Consider the following 22,548-nt stretch of genomic DNA (forward strand, 5'->3'; position numbering starts at 1 on the left):
CGTTAAGTAGTTTGACATGTACTTCGGTATCAGGGAGGTGTAGCGGATTTTATAGACTAGGCTCAGTGCAAGTTGTTTAACTCTGTCCTCCACCTTGAGCCAGCCCACTTTAGAGAAGTGGGTAGGAGTGAGGTGGGATCTGGGGTGGAGGTCTAGAAGTAACCTGACTAGCTTGTTCTGAGATGTTTGGAGTTTAGATTTGAGGGTTTTGGAGGTGCTAGGGTACCAGGAGGTGCATGCGTAATCGAAAAAGGGTTGAACGAGAGTTCCCGCCAGAATCCTCAAGGTGCTTTTGTTGACCAGAGAGGAAATTCTGTAGAGAAATTTCGTTCGTTGGTTAACCTTTTTGATTACCTTGGTTGCCATTTTATCACAGGAAAGGTTAGCCTCTAGAATGGAACCTAGGTAGGTGACCTCATCTTTCCTGGTGATGACAATGTCACCTACTTTTATGGTGAAGTCATTGACTCTCTTAAGTTTGATGTGGGACCCAAACAGGATGGATTCTGTTTTACCCAAGTGGACATATTGACTGTTGTTACCCAGAGTATATTAAGTGGGATTTTTCAGAAAAACAAGTATGTGACCTGCGCTGGCAAAATGAGTCACAATGAGGACATTTTAAAAATGAGTTATTGTTATATACACATTCTCCATCTAAAGACCTTCAAAATGATATATGGTTTGTTGGAATCGGACAGAAAATGACCGAGTTACATCCGATTGAAGTCGACCAAGTTTGAGGGTCCGTTTTGAGAAAAACCAGCTTAAAGTTTACTGTTCCAGAACAGAATGTTCCAAAACAAAACTCCATAGCAACCATACCTTAAAAGTCCTTGTAGCAACACCAAAATTGGTACAATTAAAGTCAAATCCCATGTCTAAAGGAAAAATATTTATTCAACTCTATTGAAAACGGTTATGTACAAAAATGTCAACACTGTTATGTCACAGTTTTTTTGTTCACTGGTCAGTTTGTCAGCTGGTCAGCTGTCCGTAATATTCCTGACCAGCAGCACTAAGAAGATTCGCCGACTGCAGTGAATTTAGCGCACTTGCAACCGCCTGTGTACCCTCTCCACCTTCGAAATCCATTACGGAATGTAAAACAGTCTAACTTATCCACAAAAATAATAATTAAATGTTCGAAAATCATCTTTTTTCACTAAATATTCCGCTTGAATTACTGTGTGTTGTTTTTCTTCAGGGCGCTACCATGATACCACAATGCACCGCGCGGGGTGATTCAACCAATGAGGGTACGCCTCACAGCGACCGGTTAGCAACAAGCCGGATTTGTTTACGTCGGGACAGGTTTAAAAACTCGACTTATATTGGTTCAGAATGGCGTCATCGGGAATTCCATGCTCATTTTTAGAAAGTACGTAACCGTGGCGTCACAATGATACCAAATATGGCTAGGGGGATTCCCCCTTATTGCCGCGAGTGAGCGTTGAAAACACTTGATTTTCTCAAGGAATTTTAACACAAAGGACTAATTTCTGAAGACATACCTCATACAAAACCTTCAAATAAAGGTGATTTAAGATGTTTTCTTGCTATTTCGATGATTGGGATAGCTAGATTGTGGCATTATGGACTCGTTTTTGTGAAAATCTCAATTTCAACCAAGATATATTTTTTTTCACTTATTTGCCTGTAGGTCAAAATTAGCCTGTGCGTATTCCGACTCATTTTGCCAGCACGGGTCACATATATACAGTAACACAAAAACAACCTGTCTCTGTGATCACTACAGGTGTATAAATAACAATATAGTGTTAAATAAAATCAGTCCCTTGGGCACAAAACTGAAAATAATACAGCTCTCCAAAAAGTGCACTTCTGCTGCTATTGGAACATACTAACTACACACACTATGACACTAAGAACGCCACAGTCATCAATCAACAATTCTGCAGTCCTGGTTGACATAAGAGGTAACCTTATTTTAGCCTAAAGGCTACAAGTGAGCAGATATGGAAATTAACCGGCAACAGTTAACATTAGTTACTCACCGGCACTATCACTGGAACTGGGGCTGCAGGTTGAAGCAGAGGAAGAGGGGCGTGTTTCGTCATCTCTGTCGCTGCTTCTCCACGTGTTCAGGTTATGTGCGGCCTGAACATGTTGCAACATGTATGTTGTACTGAGAGCGAAGCCTGGCAATAATTGCATATTGCCATTTCCTTGTCGTATTTTTTTGTAAAATGAAACCATGCATTGAGGCGTTTTTTCCGGTCCATTATTTTTGCTGCTTTCTGTATCTGCCGCCTAATGACTGAGCTACGTCATTTCCTGTGATGTCCCACAGGGCATTTTCTGTGGGACGGGATTCGTTCCCAGGGATTCGAATAAAGAACCAACTCTTTTTCTTTACTATAGTGGCCTCAATAACGGGGGAACCGGTTCTCAAAAAGGGATTCGAGTCCATGGAATCGGTTCTTTTCTTATCGAACAACAGGGAGAACCGGTTTCGAACATCATCCCTAGTCATACGTTTGTTGAGCGTTTTATTGTTTTTCTTTTTTTATTGTTGTTCCTGTTTAGCACCGGACGGTCCACCCTTGGACATGCAATTCCTTGCTCTCTCATCTACAAGCATTAGAGTCACTTGGAAGGTAAAGTGACACTTTTCACAGATTCTCTAAGAAAAACCTTTGAACATTAAAAACCCCTCAGGATCATCTTTGCAAAGTATGATTTTATTCCAAAAAATATAATACATTTCACATACGGACTAAACCAATTGTCACCGCCCCATAAACACACAAAATTGGTATAATTACATGCACTAAAACAAGTAATTATTGCATGGATTTGGTTGAAACCGCTGTTTTAAAAGACAGGTAAACATCTTATTAGGTTTTTTACTTTTTAAAGATGGGAATAACATGTCCAGAACATATAAACCCCCTTAAGTAATTTGGTTTTGAATTTGTTAAGGAAAAAAAAAAAAAATTCCAAAAAAGTGACAACAAATTCAATATATAGTGGCTAGAATGTGAATTTGAATAATCATATATTATGCCATTGGTTATAATCATATATATTTACATGTCAAATGTTGAATAATATGTTTTTATAAAAAAATTCGATTAATTTAATCAAATTAAATTTTTTAAAATTAAATTAAATTAAATTTAATGTTGTATTTGTATTTGTATTTTATTTATTTATTTATTTTATTTTGGTCACATCAAACCAAAAATACAGTTTTACAAAAAAATAGCATCTCAAAAGCAAAATCATAATTTGTAAAAAAACAAACAAACAAACAAAAAACTCAAACCCAAAAGTAATATTAAAATTTTTTTTTTAAAAGAAAAATGCATTTTGACCTCTTTAGCATGACCTAAAGCACTAATGGTAAGAAAGCAGAAGGTGTAGGAAAGAAGTCTCACTATTCACTGGTCTTTCGTGTTATTTAAAAATATGGTAACACTTTAGTATGGGGAACATATTGTAAGTAACAAAGACTTAATTTGGACACTAGGGGAACATATAGGGCTTAGGGTTAGGGTTAGGGTTACTAATAAGCAATAACTCTGAGGTTATTGAGGGAATACTCTTTTGTTGTATAATAAGGCCATGCAGAATAAGGCATTAAAGGCCTACTGAAATTACATTTTTTTATTTAAACGGGGATAGCAGATCCATTCTATGTGTCATACTTGATCATTTCGCGATATTGCCATATTTTTGCTGAAAGGATTTAGTGGAGAAAATCGACGATAAAGTTCGCAACTTTTGCTCGCTGATAAAAAAAACCTTGCCCCTACTGGAAGTAGCGTGACGTCACAAGCGGTAGTGCTGCTCACAATTCCCCGTTGTTTACAATGGAGCGAGAGATATTCGGAGCGAGAAAGCGACGATTACCCCATAATTTGAGCGAGGATGAAAGATTCGTGGATGAGGAACGTTAGAGTGACGGACTAGAATGCAGTTCAAGAGATATCATTTTTCGCTCTGACTGTAACTTAGGTACAAGCTGGCTCATTGGATTCCACACTCTCTCCTTTTTCTATTGTGGATCACGGATTTGTATTTTGAACCACCTCGGATACTATATCCTCTTGAAAATGAGACTCGAGAAGGCAAAATGGACATTCACAGTGACTTTTATCTCCACGACAATACATCGACGAAGCTCTTTAGAATGAGCTAACGTGATAGCATCTGTCTCAAATGCAGATAGAAACAAAACAAATAAATCCCTGACTGGAAGGATAGACAGAAGATCAACAATACTACTATCAGGAGACACCGAACCAAACACTGGACATGTAATTACACGGTTAATGTGTATTCGATGCCTGTTGAAGCCTAGCAATGCTATTGCTAACGACGCTAACTTAACAACGGGACCTCGTCAGAGCTATGATAAAAACATTAGCGCTCCACCTATGCCAGCCAGCCCTTCTCTGCTCATCAACACCCGTGTTCACCTGCGTTCCAGCGATCGACGATGCGGTCGGCGGCCCGGAGACGTAGGAAGTCAAGGTGAGGTCGCCGCTAGCGCGTCTGCTATCCAACAAAGTCCTCCTGTTTGCGTTGCTGTAGTCCGCCGCTAATACACCGATCCCACCTACAACGTTCTTTTTTGCAGTCTTCATTGTTCATTAAACAAATTGCAAAAGATTCACCAACACAGATGTCCAGAATACTGTGGAATTTTGTCGAAGAAAACAGAGCTCTGTGTATTGTGTCCAATATGGTCCAAACACTTCCGTGGACCTCGCGACGTCACGCGCATACGTCATCCTCCAAAGGCGTTTTGAACCGGAAGTTCCCCGGGAAATTTAAAATGTCACTTTATAAGTTAACCCGGCCGTATTGGCATGTGTTGCAATGTTAAGATTTCATCATTGATATATAAACTATCAGACTGCGTGGTCGGTAGTAGTGGCTTTCAGTAGGCCTTTAATAAGTACTTAATAATGACTAATTAAGAGCCAATGTTACTAATTTGCATGTTAATAAGCAACTAATTAATGGTGAATATGTTCCCCATACTAAAGTGTTACCAAAAATATTTACACATTTAATAATTTTAGACTTTTATTCCCAGTAGGCACAATACATTGATACAACGTTGATTATACATGCATGTCCTTTAAAACTGACTTTGACACAACGTTGTAACATAGTTATAATTTTAAATTGAGCCAACGCTGATGTCCAACGTTGGATCCATGTTGTTGGTTGGGAAATGACCAAATTTCAAAGATCAAGTCAACGTCACAACCTGACATTGAATAAACGTCGTCATAAAGCATGTTGTTTTAACGTCGTATTTGTTTTGTAGAATCCTGGTTGGGAAATGACCAAAATGCAATGGTCAAATCAACGCTGATCCAACATTGATTAAACGTCGTCAAAAAGCATGTTGTTCCAACGTTGCTCAACATCAGGACCTAATTCAACAACTTCTCAACGTTGTTTTATTGTCCTGTGCCTGCTGGGTTAGCCTTAGCTATTTTTCACCAAACATTTAGAATAGTTATTTATTCACTTATATTATTATTTTTTGTTTTTTATTTGTTTATTTGGTGGGTAGTAAAAACATAATTAAGAAACACAACTTATGTTTTTTTTAATATTTTTTGTGTAAAAGCACATATTGACTTTTGCTGTTTTCTTCCTCACAATTTTAATTATTTTGTTTATTATAGACTTTTTATTTAAGAAATATAAATAGTCAGGGTATTTGTAAGAGCATTTTTCTTCTTTTTTTTTTTTAAAATGGAAGAATCTTTTTTTTATTTTTTATTCTATTATTATTATTATTATTTTTTAAATTATTAAATCAACATAGAAAAAAACACAAAATACACTTTCAACTAGTCAAATGGAAGAATCTTTAGTTTAGTGTTAAAACCTCTTAAGGCCCAAGCTGTTTGTTTACATGCTTTTTTTTTTATTTCTCTTTGCTATTGGGGCTTATTGGACCCTAATTAGAATAAAAACCAAGAATCATCTTTTGATATGATGTACTTAGTCCATAAGTACACAAACGTGTACTTCACGTTAGTGACATGTTAATTCTTATTTCTACACTTTTTTTCCCCAAATTTCATTGTATGTTATACTCTTCTGACGCCACCAGATGGCAGTATAAGTGTCCACATAAGCGGCCATAAGACCCCAATTCAGTAGTGTACACAATTTTGTAAATACGAGCTAAAAGGTGCTGTCCACGTATGTGGCCACTAAGCCTTTAGAGGTTTTAAAGCAGTAAAGTGTCACCTTTTCTGTAATAAGTCCTAAACGTGTCCTTTATTCAACACTGTGAAGAGTTGAAAGTGCTAATAATGACAATGTTGTGTTTAGCCTCCGAGCGCTGACCTGAGAAATGGGGTTCTGCAAAGTTACAGCATCAGCTACACAGAGTACGACCCTGCAAGCCGACAATTAAAAAAGTGGCAAAACCAACGTGTCGGGGCCACACGGGAACAGGAGAGCCTCATCCTGAGTGGACTGAAGCCTTCCACCAAGTACGGGGTTATCATACAGGCCTTGACCAACGCGGGAATTGGACCTGCCTCAACTCTACCCTTCATCTCCACGCTAGATGAGGGTGACTTATCATAGAACTTACTTCAGGGGAAGTGGATATAATTGGTGCTGTGCAAAAGTTTTATGATTTTAGCAATGACCATATATAATTATTTGTGAATTGGAATACAGCTAGCCAACCCATTCACATAGAAAACATATATACAGTACAGGCCAAAAGTTTGGACACACCTTCTCATTCAATGCATGTTCTTTATTTTCATGACTATTGTAGATTGTCACTGAAGGCATCAAAACTATGACACCAGTGAAGTGAAAACCATTCCAGGTGGCTACCTCTTGAAGCTCATCGAGAGTGTGCAAAGCAGTAATCAGAGCAAAGGGTGGCTATTTTGAAGAAACTAGAATATAAAACATGTTTTCAGTTATTTCACATTTTTTTGTTAAATACATAACTCCACATGTGTTCATTCATAGTTTTGATGCCTTCAGTGACAATCTACAATGTAAATAGTCATGAAAATAAAGAAAACACATTGAATGAGAAGGTGTGTCCAAACTTTTTGGCCTGTACTGTATATTTGTCCCATTAAATATACCGTATTTTTCGGACTATAAGTCGCAGTTTTTTTCATAGTTTGGCCCGGGGTGCGACTTATACTCAGGAGCGACTTATGTGTGAAATTATTAACACATTACCGTAAAATATCAAATAATATTATTTAGCTCGTTCACGTAAGAGACTAGACCAGGGGTCGGCAACCCAAAATGTTGAAAGAGCCATATTGGACCAAAAATACAAAAACAAATCTGTCTGGAGCCGCAAAAATTAAAAGCCATATTACATACAGATAGTGTGTCATGAGATACACATTGAATTAAGAGGACTTAAAGGAAACTAAATGAGTTCAAATATAGCTACAAATGAGGCATAATGATGCAATATGTACATACAGCTAGCCTAAATAGCATGTTAGCATCGATTAGCTTGCAGTCACTCAGTGACCAAATATGCCCGATTAGCACTCCACACAAGTGAATAACATCAACAAAACTCACCTTTGTGCATTCATGCACATTGTTAAAAGTTTGGTGGACAAAATGAGACAGAAAAAGAAGTGGCATAAAACACGTCCTAGATGGTCGGAGAAAGTTGTAAACAAACTAAGGTGAGTTCAAGGACCGCCAAAATTAGTAGGATAAAACGGCGCTCGCCAAATACTTGATATCAGTGAAGCATGTTTAATATAAACAGTGTGCCATGAGTTATAAATTGAATTAAGAGGACTTAAAGGAAACTAAATGAGTTCAAATATAGCTACAAATGAGGCATAATGATGCAATATGTACATACAGCTAGCCTAAATAGCATGTTAGCATCGATTAGCTTGCAGTCACTCAGTGACCAAATATGCCCGATTAGCACTCCACACAAGTGAATAACATCAACAAAACTCACCTTTGTGCATTCATGCACATTGTTAAAAGTTTGGTGGACAAAATGAGACAGAAAAAGAAGTGGCATAAAACACGTCCTAGATGGTCGGAGAAAGTTGTAAACAAACTAAGGTGAGTTCAAGGACCGCCAAAATTAGTAGGACAAAACGGTGCTCGCCAAATACTTGATATCAGTGAAGCATGTTTAATATAAACAGTGTGATTTATAACAATTAGGGAGGTTTGTGTCATGTTTGTCCTCCTACAGAAACCATATTAAAACAATTTTTTTTTTTTCCCGCTCATCTTTTTCCATTTTTCATACATTTTTGAAAAATCTCCAGAGAGCCACTAGGGCGGCGCTAAAGAGCCGCATGCGGCTCTAGAGCCGCGGGTTGCCGACCCCTGGACTAGACGTATAAGATTTCATGGGATTTAGCGATTAGGAGTGACAGATTGTTTGGTAAACGTATAGCATGTTCTATACGTTATAGTTATTTGAATGACTCTTACCATAATATGTTACGTTAACATACCAGGCACCTTCTCAGTTGGTTATTTATGCCTCATATAACGTACACTTATTCAGCCTGTTGTTCACTATTCTTTATTTTTTTAAAATTGCCTTTCAAATGTCTATTCTTGGTGTTGGCTTTTATCAAATAAATTTCCCCCCAAAATGCGACTTATACCGTAATTTCCGGACTATAAGCCGCTACTTTTCCCCCTCGTTCTGGTCCCTGCGGCTTATACAAGGGTGCGGCTTATTTACGGCCTGTTCTTCTCCGACACCGACAAAGAGGATTTCGGTGGTTTTAGTACGCAGGAGGAAGACGATGACACAATGATTTAAGACTGACTTTTCATATACCGGTAGGCTGGTTATTTTGGTAACGTACAGGCGAGCACTTTGCATTACTTTGCACCGTTGTATTATTTGTACTCTGCACGAATGCTGTTCGCCATGTCAAAGATGTGAAAGTTTGATTGAATGATTGAAAGATTTATTGTTAATAAATGGGACGCTTTGCGTTCCCAAACAGTCATCTCTGTCCCGACAATCCCCTCCGTGGTAGCAGGAACCCCTATATACTACGCTAATTACACATCAAAACCCTGCGGCTTATAGTTGGGTGCGGCTTATATATGGAGCAATCTGTATTTCCCCCTAAATTTAGCTGGTGCGGCTTATAGTCAGGTGCGGCTTATAGTCCGGAAATTACGGTATATGTTTTTTTCCTTCTTTATTAGGCATTTTCGGCCGGTGCGACTTATACTCCGGAACGACTTATACTCCGAAAAATACGGTACATGAAAGAGCCATGACTCTAACCAACCATAAGGTAGGAAAATAACAAATTAAAATGTATCAATGTAAAATTGCAAAAGAGCTGCCTCTCTAAAACCTACACTACCGTTCAAAAGTTTGGGGTCACCCAAACAATTTTGTGGAATAGCCTTCATTTCTAAGAACAAGAATAGACTGTCGAGTTTCAGATGAAAGTTCTCTTTTTCTGGCCATTTTGAGCGTTTAATTGACCCCACAAATGTGATGCTCCAGAAACTCAATCTGCTCAACGGAAGGTCCGTTTTGTAGCTTCTGTAACGAGCTAAAGTGTTTTCAGATGTGTGAACATGATTGCACAAGGGTTTTCTAATCATCAATTAGCCTTCTGAGCCAATGAGCAAACACATTGTACCATTAGAACACTGGAGTGATAGTTGCTGGAAATGGGCCTCTATACACCTATGTAGATATTGCACCAAAAAGCAGACATTTGCAGCTAGAATAGTCATTTACCACATTAGCAATGTATAGAGTGTATTTCTTTAAAGTTAAGACTAGTTTAAAGTTATCTTCATTGAAAAGTACAGTGCTTTTCCTTCAAAAATAAGGATATTTCAATGTGACCCCAAACTTTTGAACGGTAGTGTATATGGAACAAAATACTAATAATTGTCATTGCTAAATTCGTTTTTTTTTTTTTTTGCACAGTACTATATGATTTGAACAAATTACCTCACCATTGATAATTCTATGTTTATTTTTTTTATTTTGTATTCAGTTGTCCAAACTTCAACTCAGGCAACAATCAACACACCCTTTACTGTCATATGGAGCATTGAAGATACCACCAGGTTGATCCCAGGTAACAAAGTCAGGGACACAAAAAAAAAACAAAATCATGACCATAATAAAATGTTAAAAAAGGAAAAGTGAAGCCCGAAGCTTGTCAAATACATGTATCTTGCTTTCACTATTATTTGTATTACCTTTTATATCGCCGACTGGCTTAAATAGACATAAATAAAAGTCATAAACATAAGTGTAAAAAACCCACAATATCCCGGTAAACTGTATTATACTAGCACATTTCCAGAAAACCATGGATGTGGAGCCATATTTTGTATATTCTGGATTTGATTTTGGTCTATTTATTTTGTCAGAGTTACAGGAGCACGCTCCTATTTTTAAGGACCATCTGCAAAAATGTGAGTCTCTCTGACAAAGGATGAACAAAAGAGGACCTAACGTGGAACCTTGAGGAACACCACTACTATAACTACAGAAGTTGAACAAATGACTACTGACTGCATCTGAAGTAAACAAGCTAGAGCACCTTAGTTACACAAATAATTGTATGGAAAAAAATGCCACTGCCAAAAAAGGAAAGGACTCAAAGGGGTGCCCTGACGACCGCCTCAGATGGTCAAGGTTGGACATCAGTGTTCTATGTTTGCAAGCAAGGTAAAAATGTCAATGCACGGATCTGCAGAAACGCGTTTATAGTGGTCCAAGTTCCTCTATATCAGGGATGTTAAATGTGTTTTCATTGAGGGCCACATCGCAATTATGGTTGCCCTCAGAGGGCCGCTTTTAATAATGAGTAATATATGAATATACATGAGTATACATATAATACATTAATAATATATATTTTTACATTAGCTGCAAATTTTTTTTTTTAATTTTACTTTAAAAACTGTGAGCTCAGTCACCAGAATTTTACAGTAAAAGCAGTGGTTTTTTTTTTGGTTTTTTTTACAGCATATACAAAAATGTAATAAATGGAATGGAATGGAAAAACAATACCACTGTTTTAGCGGTAAAATTCAAGTAATTTTTACGTAAAATCTTGTTGATTTAATGTTTTTTCTGTTTGTTTTTTTAACAATTTAGTGTCTTACTGTGTATGGAAAAAAACAGTACCAAAGTTGATTTTACGGTAAAAAAACTCAGTCGGCGGAATTAAACGGTAAAATCTATTGCCAATTTTACAGTCTACAATTTGATTGATCATTTGTTTTGAAATCATAAGTCAAGCAGATATTTAAGTACAGTATTTATCTTTATTTTAACAAAAAGTATTATAATATTTTGATTTGGAAAATATTGGATTTTAAAATATATGCAATTGCATGCAGTTCATGACTTTTAATGTCAAAAGGGAAAGAACAAATATATTTAGTAAGAAAAGATTAAGCATTTTTAAGGCACATAAAATAATGTGGTGGGCCAGATTTGGCCCCCGGGCCTTGAGTTTGACACTCTGCTCTATACATTAGGAGCACTTAAGTATTTTAGGAATTTGCTGCAAAAAGGTTTGTCTCCCTAGTTTTAAACTGAATTCAGGGGCCGCCAGTTGAATAGCCCTGTACTAGCAAATCATTTTTGCAAATGTAATATGGCAATGATTAAAAAAAAACATTTTCTATTGTGCCTTAATACAATTTGTTCAATTTCCAATCCTTTATCAATAATATTCCATCAAATATTTCACTTCTTTTGTATCCAAAGATCACACAACTTCCGTGACAGATGTGGTTCGTGCCAGCACAACATGGGAACAAAGCTCTACAAGTTTCTCTTCAGGTGCAGAGGATAAACAATTCATAATGATCCAGGATACACTGTTGTTCCAAACTCTATTGTTTATATTGTGAACATCTCCTTTGTAGCAGAGTCTCCAGATCCCCCTGTTGTTGAGTTAAAAGAGGTCCGAGACAATGCAGTTTCTCTTACTTGGACTGCTGGGTTTGAAGGAGGCGGCCCCATTACCGGATATTTTCTCGAGTATAAAGCAGTGAATGGTAAAGGACAGTCGGTGGAACGATTCAAACCAAGCTAATTGTTTATTCAACACAACAATGTACTGTTCCCCCCAACAACTACAGGCTCATGGGACTTTAAAAAGACCGTAGTAGACTTCAGCCCCAACCAGACAGAGGCCACCATCATCGAGATAAATCCCTCCATGTACAACATCCGCATGTTTGCCACAAACAGCCACGGCACCAGTAAAGCCAGCAATATCCTCACCTTCACAACTGGAGAGAAAGGTGAGTGTGTCATTATGTACATAACAGAAATGTTTACACAGTTTATCTCCAAACCAGGAATGACGCACAGGGAAGCGGGGAAAAAAGGCAAAAACAGCCCAAATGTGAAAAATGCCGAAAATGATCAAAATGATCAAAGTTCTATAAGTCCCGGGAAGAGCAAAAATGAACAAAATGTCAAAAATACACCCAGGAATGACACAAAGGGAAGCGGGGAAGAAAAAGGCAAAAACAGCCCAAAACGTCAAAAATGACGAAAATTATGAAAATTACCTAACCGGGTTTGAGTTCCATAAATCCTGGGAAGAGCCAAAATGACCAAAATGTCAAAAATTCACCCAGGAATGACACACAGGGAAGTGGGTAAGAAAAAGGCAAAAACAGCCTAAATTGTGAAAAATGCTGAAAATGCTCAAAAATACCTCCCCGGGTTTGAGTTCCATAAGTCCCGGGAAGAGCCACAATGACCAAAATGTCAACAATACACCCAGGAATGACACAAAAGGAAGCGGGGAAGAAAAAAGCAAAAACAGCCCAAAACGTCAAAAATGACGAAAATTATGAAAATTACCTAACCGGGTTTGAGTTCCATAAATCCTGGGAAGAGCCAAAATGACCAAAATGTCAAAAATACACCCAGGAATGACGCACAGGGAAGTGGGTAAGAAAAAGGCAAAAACAGCCTAAATTGTGAAAAATACTGAAAATGCTCAAAAATACCTACCCGGGTTTGAGTTCCATAAGTCCCGGGAAGAGCCACAATGACCAAAATGTCAAAAATACACCCAGGAATGACACAAAAGGAAGCGGGGAAGAAAAAAGCAAAAACAGTCCAAAACGTCAAAAATTACGAAAATTATGAAAATTACCTAACCGGGTTTGAGTTCCATAAATCCTGGGACGAGCCAAAATGACCAAAATGTCAAAAATACACCCAGGAATGACACACAGGGAAGTGGGTAAGAAAAAGGCAAAAACAGCCTAAATTGTGAAAAATGCTGAAAATGCTCAAAAATACCTCCCCGGGTTTGAGTTCCATAAGTCCCGGGAAGAGCCACAATGACCAAAATGTCAAAAATACACCCAGGAATGACACAAAAGGAAGCGGGGAAGAAAAAAGCAAAAACAGCCCAAACGTCAAAAATGACGAAAATTATGAAAATTACCTAACCGGGTTTGAGTTCCATAAATTCTGGGAAGAGCCAAAATGACCAAAATGTCAAAAACACACCCAGGAATGACACACAGGGAAGTGGGTAAGAAAAAGGCAAAAGCAGCCTAAATTGTGAAAAATACTGAAAATCTCAAAAATACCTCCCCAGGTTTGAGTTCCATAAGTCCCGGGAAGAGCCAAAATGACCTAAATGTCAAAAATACACCCAGGAATGACGCACAGGGAAGAGGGGAAGAAAAAGGCAAAAACAGCCTAAATTGTGAAAAATGCTGAAAATGATCAAAAATACCCACCCGGAATTAAACATTAGTTTATGTTCCAACACGTTTACCCTCACACGTTGAAAGTATTTGTTAACTGTTGACAGTGATTTATATCGCACATTTTTGTTGGTAAATGAGAGACGATGAAAGTTTGTCATCACACATCAACATCTCTAACATACAAATGCTGCCTCTTTAGGAGTTTGGTAATGCAAATGAAATACCCTGGATAAGTAAAGTTGAAATAAAATATAAAAAACATCATTTCTGGGCTATAACGCAGACCGGTATTCAAGCCACACCTACCAAATTTGAGAACATTTTTTTTTTTTTTTACATATATTAGCCTCACTGGACAATAAGCCTTAGATATATACCGGTACGAAAGATTTTGTAAATGTTTATTTACATACCTTAAAGGCCTACTGAAAGCCACTACTACCGACCACACAGTCTGATAGTTTATATATCAATGATGAAATCTTAACATTGCAACACATGCCAATACGGCCGGGTTAACTTATAAAGTGCAATTTTAAATTTCCCGCCACACTTCTGGTTGAAAACATCTAGATATGATGACGTATGCGCGTGACGGAATCAGTTGATACGGAAGTATTGGTGCCCCATTGAATACAATACAAAAAAGCTCTGTTTTCATTTCAAAATTCCACAATATTCTGGACATCTGTGTTGGTGAATCTTTTGCAATTTGTTTAATGAACAATGGAGGCTGCAAAGAAGAAAGTTGTAGGTGGGATCGGTGTATTAGCGGCGGACTACAGCAACACAACCAGGAAGACAGAGATGGATAGCAGACGCGTTAGCCGCCGAACTCACCTTAACTTTCTCCGTCTCGTCGAACCGCATCTGTGATCGGGTGAAGTCCTTTGTCGCACCGTCGATCGCTGGAACGCAGGTGAGCACGGGTGTTGATGAGCAGATGAGGGCTGGCTGGCGTAGGTGGATAGTTAATGTTTTTAGCATAGCTCTGTGATGTCCAGTTGCTAAGTTAGCTTCAATGGCGTCGTTAGCAACCGCATTGTTAACCTTCGCCAGGCTGGAAAGCATTAACCGTGTAGTTACATGTCCCTGGTTTAATAGTATTGTTGATCTTCTGTCTATCCTTCCAGTCAGGGATTTATTTATTTTGTTTCTATATGCAGTTAAGCACGATGCTATCACGTTAGCTCCCTAGCTAAAGTGTTTTGTCGATGTATTGTCGTGGGGATAAAAGTCACAGTGAATGTCCATTTCGCGTTCTCGACTCTCATTTTCAAGAGGATGTAGTATCCGAGGTGGTTTAAAATACAAATCCGTGATCCACAATAGAAAAAGGAGAGAGTGTGGAATCCAATAAGCCAGCTTGTACCTAAGTTATGGTCAAAGCGAAAAAAGATATGTCTTGCACTGCATTCTAGTACTTCACTCTAACGTTCCTCATCCACAAATCTTTCATCCTCGCTCAAATGAATGGGATAATCGTCTTTCTCGGTCCGAATCGCTCTAGCTGCGTTGAAAACAATAGGAAAATGTGAGGAGCCTTTCAATTGACTGCGTCTCGCTACTTCCGGTAGGGGCAAGGCTTTTTTTTGATCAGATACCAAAAGTTGCGATCTTTATCGTCGTTGTTCTCTACTAAATCCTTTCAGCAAAAATATGACAATTTCGCGAAATGATCAAGTATGACACATAGAATGGATCTGCTATCCCCGTTTGAATAAAAAAAAATCATTTCAGTAGGCCTTTAAATGTTTTTTTTGTTTTAAACGATGCCAGTCAAATGGCAGTAAAACGGAAAAAATCAAACAAAACAGAAGTCATCGTCAGCACTCTACTTAGCTAAACAGACTCAATAACTCAACGGTGACGTTTTGGTGAATTCTTGAAACTGAAACAATACACAATTGGAATAGACAAAACAGGAACTACATTTTCAACCTGCAACATCTGCAGTGAGCAAACTTGTCCAAAAGATGGCGCCAGAGCACTAACAATAACACACCATTTATTGTCTCTTTTGGTGTAATATGAAAACTGTTTTTTGAATACAAAACATTATGACCGTCAGTGAAGAAAAATCCATAAATTAGCCGCACTGTTTTAAAAATCGTAGGGTACAAAGGGGCAAAATGTTGCGGCTAATAATCCAGAATATCTGCTATTTGTAAACTAGGAAGTGAGGATGCCGGTGTGTTGCTGAATGTTTATATACTGTACAGTACCCAGAAGGCTTAGCGCTGTAGATAAGAAACAGAAGGAGGCCTAAGCTCCACGGGAAGAAGACGATTGTGCCATTCAAGCAGTAAATAGTTAATATATTGTCACATGTTGTGGTTCCCGTGCCATCTCCATTCATCCATCTTCAACCGCTTATCCGGAATCGGGTCGCGGGGACAACATCTCCATCAGAGACCCCCAGACTTCCCTCTCCAGAGCAACATTAGCAACTTCCTCCTGGGGACCCTGAAGCGTTCCCAGGCCAGAGAGGAGATGTAATCCCCCCATCTGGTCCTTGGCTTGCCCCGGAGTCTCCTCCCAGTGGGACGTGCAACAAGGTCCTCCCTAGGGAGACGCTTGTGAGGCATCCGCACAAAAACCACCTAAGCTGGCTCCTTTCCAAGCGGAGGAGCAGCGGCTCAACTCCGAGTCTCTCTCGGGTGACTGAACTTCTCACCCTATCTCTAAGGGACATGCCAGCCACCCTTCTGAGGAAACTAATTTCGGCCGCTTGTATCCACGATCTTATTCTTTCGGTCATGACCCACACTTCATGACCATAGGTGAGAGTAGGAATGTAGATAGCTCGGTAGACCGAAAGCTTAGAGCCTGCAATACTGCCGCAGCTGCTCCGATTCTCCGGCTGATTTCCTTCTCCATCTTTCCCTCACTCGTGAACAAGACCCCGGGATACTTAAACTCCTCCACCTGGGACAGAGTCTTGTTCTCTACCTGGACTGTACAAACCATCGGTTTCCTGCTGAGAACCATGGCCTCAGATTTGGAGATGCTGATCCTAAGTCCAGCCGCTGAACACTCGGCTGCGAACCGATCCAGTGAGTCCCCGGAGTCTCCTCCCAGTGGGACGTGCAACGAGGACCTCGCTAGGGAGACACTCGTGAGGCATCCGCACAAAATGCCCGAACCACCTAAGCTGGCTCCTTTCCAAGCGGAGGAGCAGCGGCTCAACTCCGAGTCTCTCTCGGGTGACTGAACTTCTCACCCTATCTCTAAGGGACATGCCAGCCACCCTTCTGAGGAAACTCATTTCGGCCGCTTGTATCCACGATCTTATTCTTTCGGTCATGACCCACACTTCATGACCATAGGTGAGAGTAGGAATGTAGATAGCTCGGTAGACCGAAAGCTTAGAGCCTGCAATACTGCCGCAGCTGCTCCGATTCTCCGGCTGATTTCCTTCTCCATCTTTCCCTCACTCGTGAACAAGACCCCGGGATACTTAAACTCCTCCGCCTGGGACAGAGTCTTGTTCTCTACCTGGACTGTACAAACCATCGGTTTCCTGCTGAGAACCATGGCCTCAGATTTGGAGATGCTGATCCTCATTCCAGCCGCTGAACACTCGGCTGCGAACCGATCCAGTGAGAGCTGAAGGTCATGAACCGATGGTGCCATCAGGACTACATCATCTGCAAACAGCAGTGACGTGACCTTTAGACCCCCGAGACATATACCCTCTCCGCCATGGTCACGACTCTGCCTAGAAATCCTGTCTATGAAAATCACAAACAGGATAGGTGACAAAACCAGTGAAGTTGGCACGTTGTGTAAATAATAACAGAATACAATGATTTGCAAATCCTTCTCAACTTATATTCAATTGAATAGACTGCATAGACTAAATATTTAATGTTTGAACTAACAAAATTAATTTTATTTTGCAAATAATCATTAACTTAGAACTTAATGGCAGCAACACATTGCAACAAAGTTGGCACAGAGACATTTTTACCACTGTGTTACATGGCCTTTCCTTTTAACAACACTCAGTAAACGTTTGGGAACTGAGGAGACACATTTTTGAAGCTTCTCAGGTGGAATTCTTTCCCATTCTTGCTTGATGTACAGCTTAAGTTGTTCAACAGTCTGGGGGTCTCCGTTGTTGTATTTTAGGCTTCATATTGCCCCACACATTTTCAATGGGAGACAGGTCTGGACTACTGGCAGGCCAGTCTAGTACCCGCACCCTGTTACCAGCACATATTAGTGAAGACACAACAAACTCCCTTCTTGTCTCTCATGGACACACACCTGTTGTTGTTGACTTTGGATTAGCGACTGCAAAAACATCAAGGCTGCGGAACAGAGACACACTACGGGCTTACACACACACTTGCAACCACAAACATATACGCCACACATACACACCCCACACCCCCCAACCCAACGCCCTCGACGCAAATCCCATAGGGGTGATGAATGGATGGTCAGCGCCTGAGAGCTGCGGCCTATCATCATGACCTCGCACTCCCTTCCCTCTATTGCTAGATATCTCGAGATGTACGTTGTAATATGTATATGTGCTTTGCTATGGAGGCTTTTTCCCACTCCAGACTGGGCCCCCTTAGGAGCTCAGTCTAGATTGTATTTTTTTACTCATCCTTCCCCAGCGTTTTACCTTTTTCCCATCTTTTACGGGGCGCCTTGTGGCGACCCATCAGCGTTCCTGTTCTGTAACCCTGTACACTGTTTGTTTGTCTAATCTTGAACGGGTTTGTGCTGAAAAAGTTTAGTTGTACTTTTGCAATGACAATAAAGATCTATCTATCTATCTATCTATCTATCTATCTATCTATCTATCTATCTATCTATCTATCTATCTATCTATCTATCTATCTATCTATCTATCTATCTATCTATCTATCTATCTATCCATCTATCCATCTATCCATCTATCCATCTATCCATCTATCCATCTATCCGTCTATCTGTCTGTCTGTCTGTCTGTCTGTCTGTCGGTCGGTCGGTCGGTCCGTCGGTCCGTCGGTCCGTCCGTCCGTCCGTCTATCTAACTATGAAGCCACACTGTTGTAAGACGTGCAGAATACGGCTTGGCATTGTCTTGCTGAAATAAGCGGGGGCGTCCATTTAAAAAGACGTTGCTTGTATGGCAACATACACTACCGTTCAAAAGTTTAGGGTCACATTGAAATGTCCTTATTTTTTAAGGAAAAGCCCTGTACTTTTCAATGAAGATAACTTTAAACTAGTCTTAACTTTAAAGAAATACTCTCTATACATTGCTAATGTGGTAAATGACTATTCTAGCGGCAAATGTCTGGTTTTTGGTGCAATATCTACATAGGTGTATAGAGGCCCATTTCCAGCAACTATCACTCCAGTGTTCTAATGGTACAATGTGTTTGCTCATTGGCTCAGAAGGCTAATTGATGATTAGAAAACCCGTGTGCAATCATGTTCACACATCTGCAAACAGTTTAGCTCGTTACAGAAGCTACAAAACTGACCTTCCTTGGAGAAGATTGAGTTTCTGGAGCATCACATTTGTGGGGTCAATTAAACGCTCAAAATGGCCAGAAAAAGATAACTTTCATCTGAAACTCGACAGTCTATTCTTGTTCTTAGAAATGAAGGCTATTCCACAAAATTGTTTGGGTGACCCCAAACTTTTGAACGGTAGTGTATGTTGCTCCGAAACCTGTTATGTACATTTCAGCATTAATGGTTGCCACAAATTCCGGAAGGGACTGAATAATGATCCTCGACACTCCTTGTTCTAAGGCAGGGTTAAACGTTCATGATCGTGGTATTATGACTTATCCTCATGCAATTGTGACTTTGCCTTTGTTTCCTCAAAAAACATGACTTTATCCATGCCGGATTACTACTTGTAGTATATTTTGGCTCTAATACTACTCATCATTATATTTGTGTTTGCACAGATCCCCAAAAGGGTGCCGTCGCTACGGCCACATCGATTGACACTCAGGCTGCAGTAAGTAGGAACCAATGTGAAGTACTATTGCTACTAGCAAGGTTGTTTTTTTTAATTATCCGGCCCATGAGAGGACAACAACAAAAAGATGTTCTGTCGTGTCCCCTGCTAGACAAGCACGGTGGATGAGGCTCGAAGTGGTCACCTGGTTGCCATCGTTATTCCAGTTGTGCTGGTGATGCTGTTCATCGTTGCCATAGTAACTGTGTGGCAACTGCGACGTAAGTACGCCGAGTCACGCCGGTGAGTGGCGCTTCGGTCTGATGAATGAATTCTCCATCGCTTGTCCCTTCGCAGGGCTCAAGGGGAAAAAGGGCAACCTCAACATGTGAGTGTCTACATTTGTTCTATTCTGTATTTTCTTCCCTCAAAACACGCTGACTGGATCAAATGCTCTCTCCCCCTGCAGGTGGTTGAGCAATGACGCGATACTTTACAGAAGCTCTGACTCCACGCAGGAGCTGTGAGGTCCTGTATCTTTACGGGACAATAAAAAGGCGTAAAAAGAGCAACGTGCTAAACTAACATCCAGTTTGACAGCTAAAAACGATAAAAAGCACACAGGTCTGACATGACTTTACACTCATGTCCTTATACAAAACCCCAAACCAGTGAAGTTGTCACGTTGTGTAAATGGTCAATAAAAACAGAATACAATGATTTGCAAATCCTTTTTAACTTATATTCAATTGAATAGACCGCAAAGACAAGATACTTAACGTTCGAACTGGTAAACTTTGTTATTTTTTGCAAATATTAGCTCATTTGGGATTTGATGCCTGCAACATGTTTCAAAAAAGCTGGCACAAGTGGCACAAAAGACTGAGAAAGTTGAGGAATGCTCATTAAACACTTAAAGGCCTACTGAAATGAATTTTTTTTTATTTAAACGGGAATAGCAGATCCATTCTATGTGTCATACTTGATCATTTCGCGATATTGCCATATTTTTGCTGAAAGGATTTAGTAGAGTAAATCGACGATAAAGTTCGCAACTTTTCCTCGCTGATAAAAAAAAAGCCTTGCCTGTACCGGAAGTAGCGTGACGTCACAGGAGCTAGTATTCCTCACAATTCCCCGTTGTTTACAATGGAGCGAGAGATTCGGAGCGAAAAAGCGACGATTACCCCATTAATTTGAGCGAGGATGAAAGATTCGTAGATGAGGAACGTTACAGTGAAGGACTTGAGAGGCAGTGATGGACGTACCTTTTTTCGCTCTGACCGTAACTTAGGTACAAGCTGGCTCATTGGACTCCACACTCTCTCCTTTTTCTATTGTGGATCACGGATTTGTATTTTAAACCACCTCGGATACTATATCCTCTTGAAAATGAGAGTCGAGCATGCGAAATGGACATTTAAAGTGACCTTTAGCTCCACGACAATACATCGGTGACACACTTAGCTACTGAGCTAATGTGATAGCATCGTTCTCAAATGAAGATAGAAACAAAATAAATAAATCCCTGACTGGAAGGATAGACAGAAGATCAACAATACTATTAAACCATGTACATGTAACTACACGGTTAAAAATTCTCAGCCTTGTAAGGCTTAACAATGCTGTTGCTAACGACGCTAAGGCTAATTTAGCAACTTAGCAACCGGACCTCACAGAACTATGATAAAAACATTAGCGCTCCACCTACGCCAGCCAGCCCTCATCTGCTCATCAACAGCCGTGCTCACCTGCGTTCCAGCGATCGACGGCGCGACGAAGGACTTCATCCGTGGGTTTGGCGGCAAGCATCGGCTAGGCGTAGTAAGTAGTCCTTGTTGTGTTGCTGTAAGTATTGTACTTAGCCGCTAAGACACCGATCGATCCCACCTACAACGTTCTTCTTTGCAGCCTCCATTGTTCATTAAACAAATTGCAAAAGATTCACCAACACAGATGTCCAGAATACTGTGGAATTTTGTCGAAGAAAACAAGGGTTTTTATATCGGATCAGATGGGGTCCAACCACTTCCGTGGATTTTGTGACGTCACGCGCATAAATCATATCCAAAGGAGTTTTTCAACCGGAAGTGTGGCGGGAAATTTAAAATGTCACTTTATAAGTTAACCCGGCCGTATTGGCATGTGTTGCAATGTTAAGATTTCATCATTGATATATAAACTATCAGACTGCGTGGTCGGTAGTAGTGGCTTTCAGTAGGCCTTTAATTGGAACATCCCACAGGTGAGTAGGCTAATTGGGAACAGGTGGGTGCCATGATTGGGTATAAAAGTAGATTCCATGAAATGCTCAGTCGTTCACAAACAAGGATGGGGCGAGGGTCACCACTTTGTGAACAAATGTGTGAGCAAATTGTCGAACAGTTTAAGAACAACATTTCTCAACGAGCCGATGCAAGGAATTTAGGGATTTCGCCATCTACGCTCCGTAATATCATCAAAAGGTTCAGAGAATCTGGAGAAATCACTGCACGTAAGCGATGATATTACGGACCTTCGATCCCTTAGGGCAGGGGTGTCCAAACGTTTTCCAATGAGGGCCACACACTGAAAAATCAAAGCAAGCGGGGGCCATTTTGATATTTTTTATTTTAAAAACCAATACAAATATGTATAAAAAAGATACATTTAGGCCTCCACTCAGACTTGATCCCGGGGACCCCAAAAGGTTTTCATCAAAAAAAATATTACAAATGTGTCATTATTTAGTAGTATTATTATTATTATTATTATTATTATTCAAAGTTTAAATCTCTATATCAACATTAGGTCTATCTGTCAATATAACGCTTTTAAAGATTTAAGTTGCATGCCATTTTTGCCAAGGAAATCCGTGTTTTTTTATGGAAAAAAACACAAAATATGCAATATTTTCC

The 22,548-nt window shown here is 39.7% G+C and overlaps 1 protein-coding gene across 2 annotated transcripts in view; it reads left to right on the plus strand.

The window, feature by feature from the left end:
• The window catches only part of LOC133649106 (cell adhesion molecule DSCAML1-like), a 33,883-nt gene extending 13,027 nt beyond the window's left edge, over positions 1-20,856 (plus strand). The window contains exons 5-14 of one of the 2 annotated variants that reach the window (XM_062045900.1): positions 2,551-2,621; positions 6,334-6,580; positions 10,023-10,106; positions 11,756-11,830; positions 11,920-12,048; positions 12,133-12,297; positions 19,659-19,711; positions 19,824-19,932; positions 20,009-20,039; positions 20,121-20,856. In XM_062045900.1, the coding sequence (XP_061901884.1) occupies positions 2,551-2,621; positions 6,334-6,580; positions 10,023-10,106; positions 11,756-11,830; positions 11,920-12,048; positions 12,133-12,297; positions 19,659-19,711; positions 19,824-19,932; positions 20,009-20,039; positions 20,121-20,178 (1,022 nt within the window). In that variant the 3' untranslated portion in view covers positions 20,179-20,856. Of the gene's footprint in view, positions 1-2,550; positions 2,622-6,333; positions 6,581-10,022; positions 10,107-11,755; positions 11,831-11,916; positions 12,049-12,132; positions 12,298-19,658; positions 19,712-19,823; positions 19,933-20,008; positions 20,040-20,120 lie in introns of both variants that reach the window. The other variant, XM_062045899.1, reaches the window with a different exon arrangement.
• Positions 20,857-22,548: the final 1,692 nt, after the last annotated feature.

This window comes from Entelurus aequoreus, linkage group LG04 (genome assembly GCF_033978785.1).
Source record: "Entelurus aequoreus isolate RoL-2023_Sb linkage group LG04, RoL_Eaeq_v1.1, whole genome shotgun sequence".
Taxonomy (NCBI): domain Eukaryota; kingdom Metazoa; phylum Chordata; class Actinopteri; order Syngnathiformes; family Syngnathidae; genus Entelurus; species Entelurus aequoreus.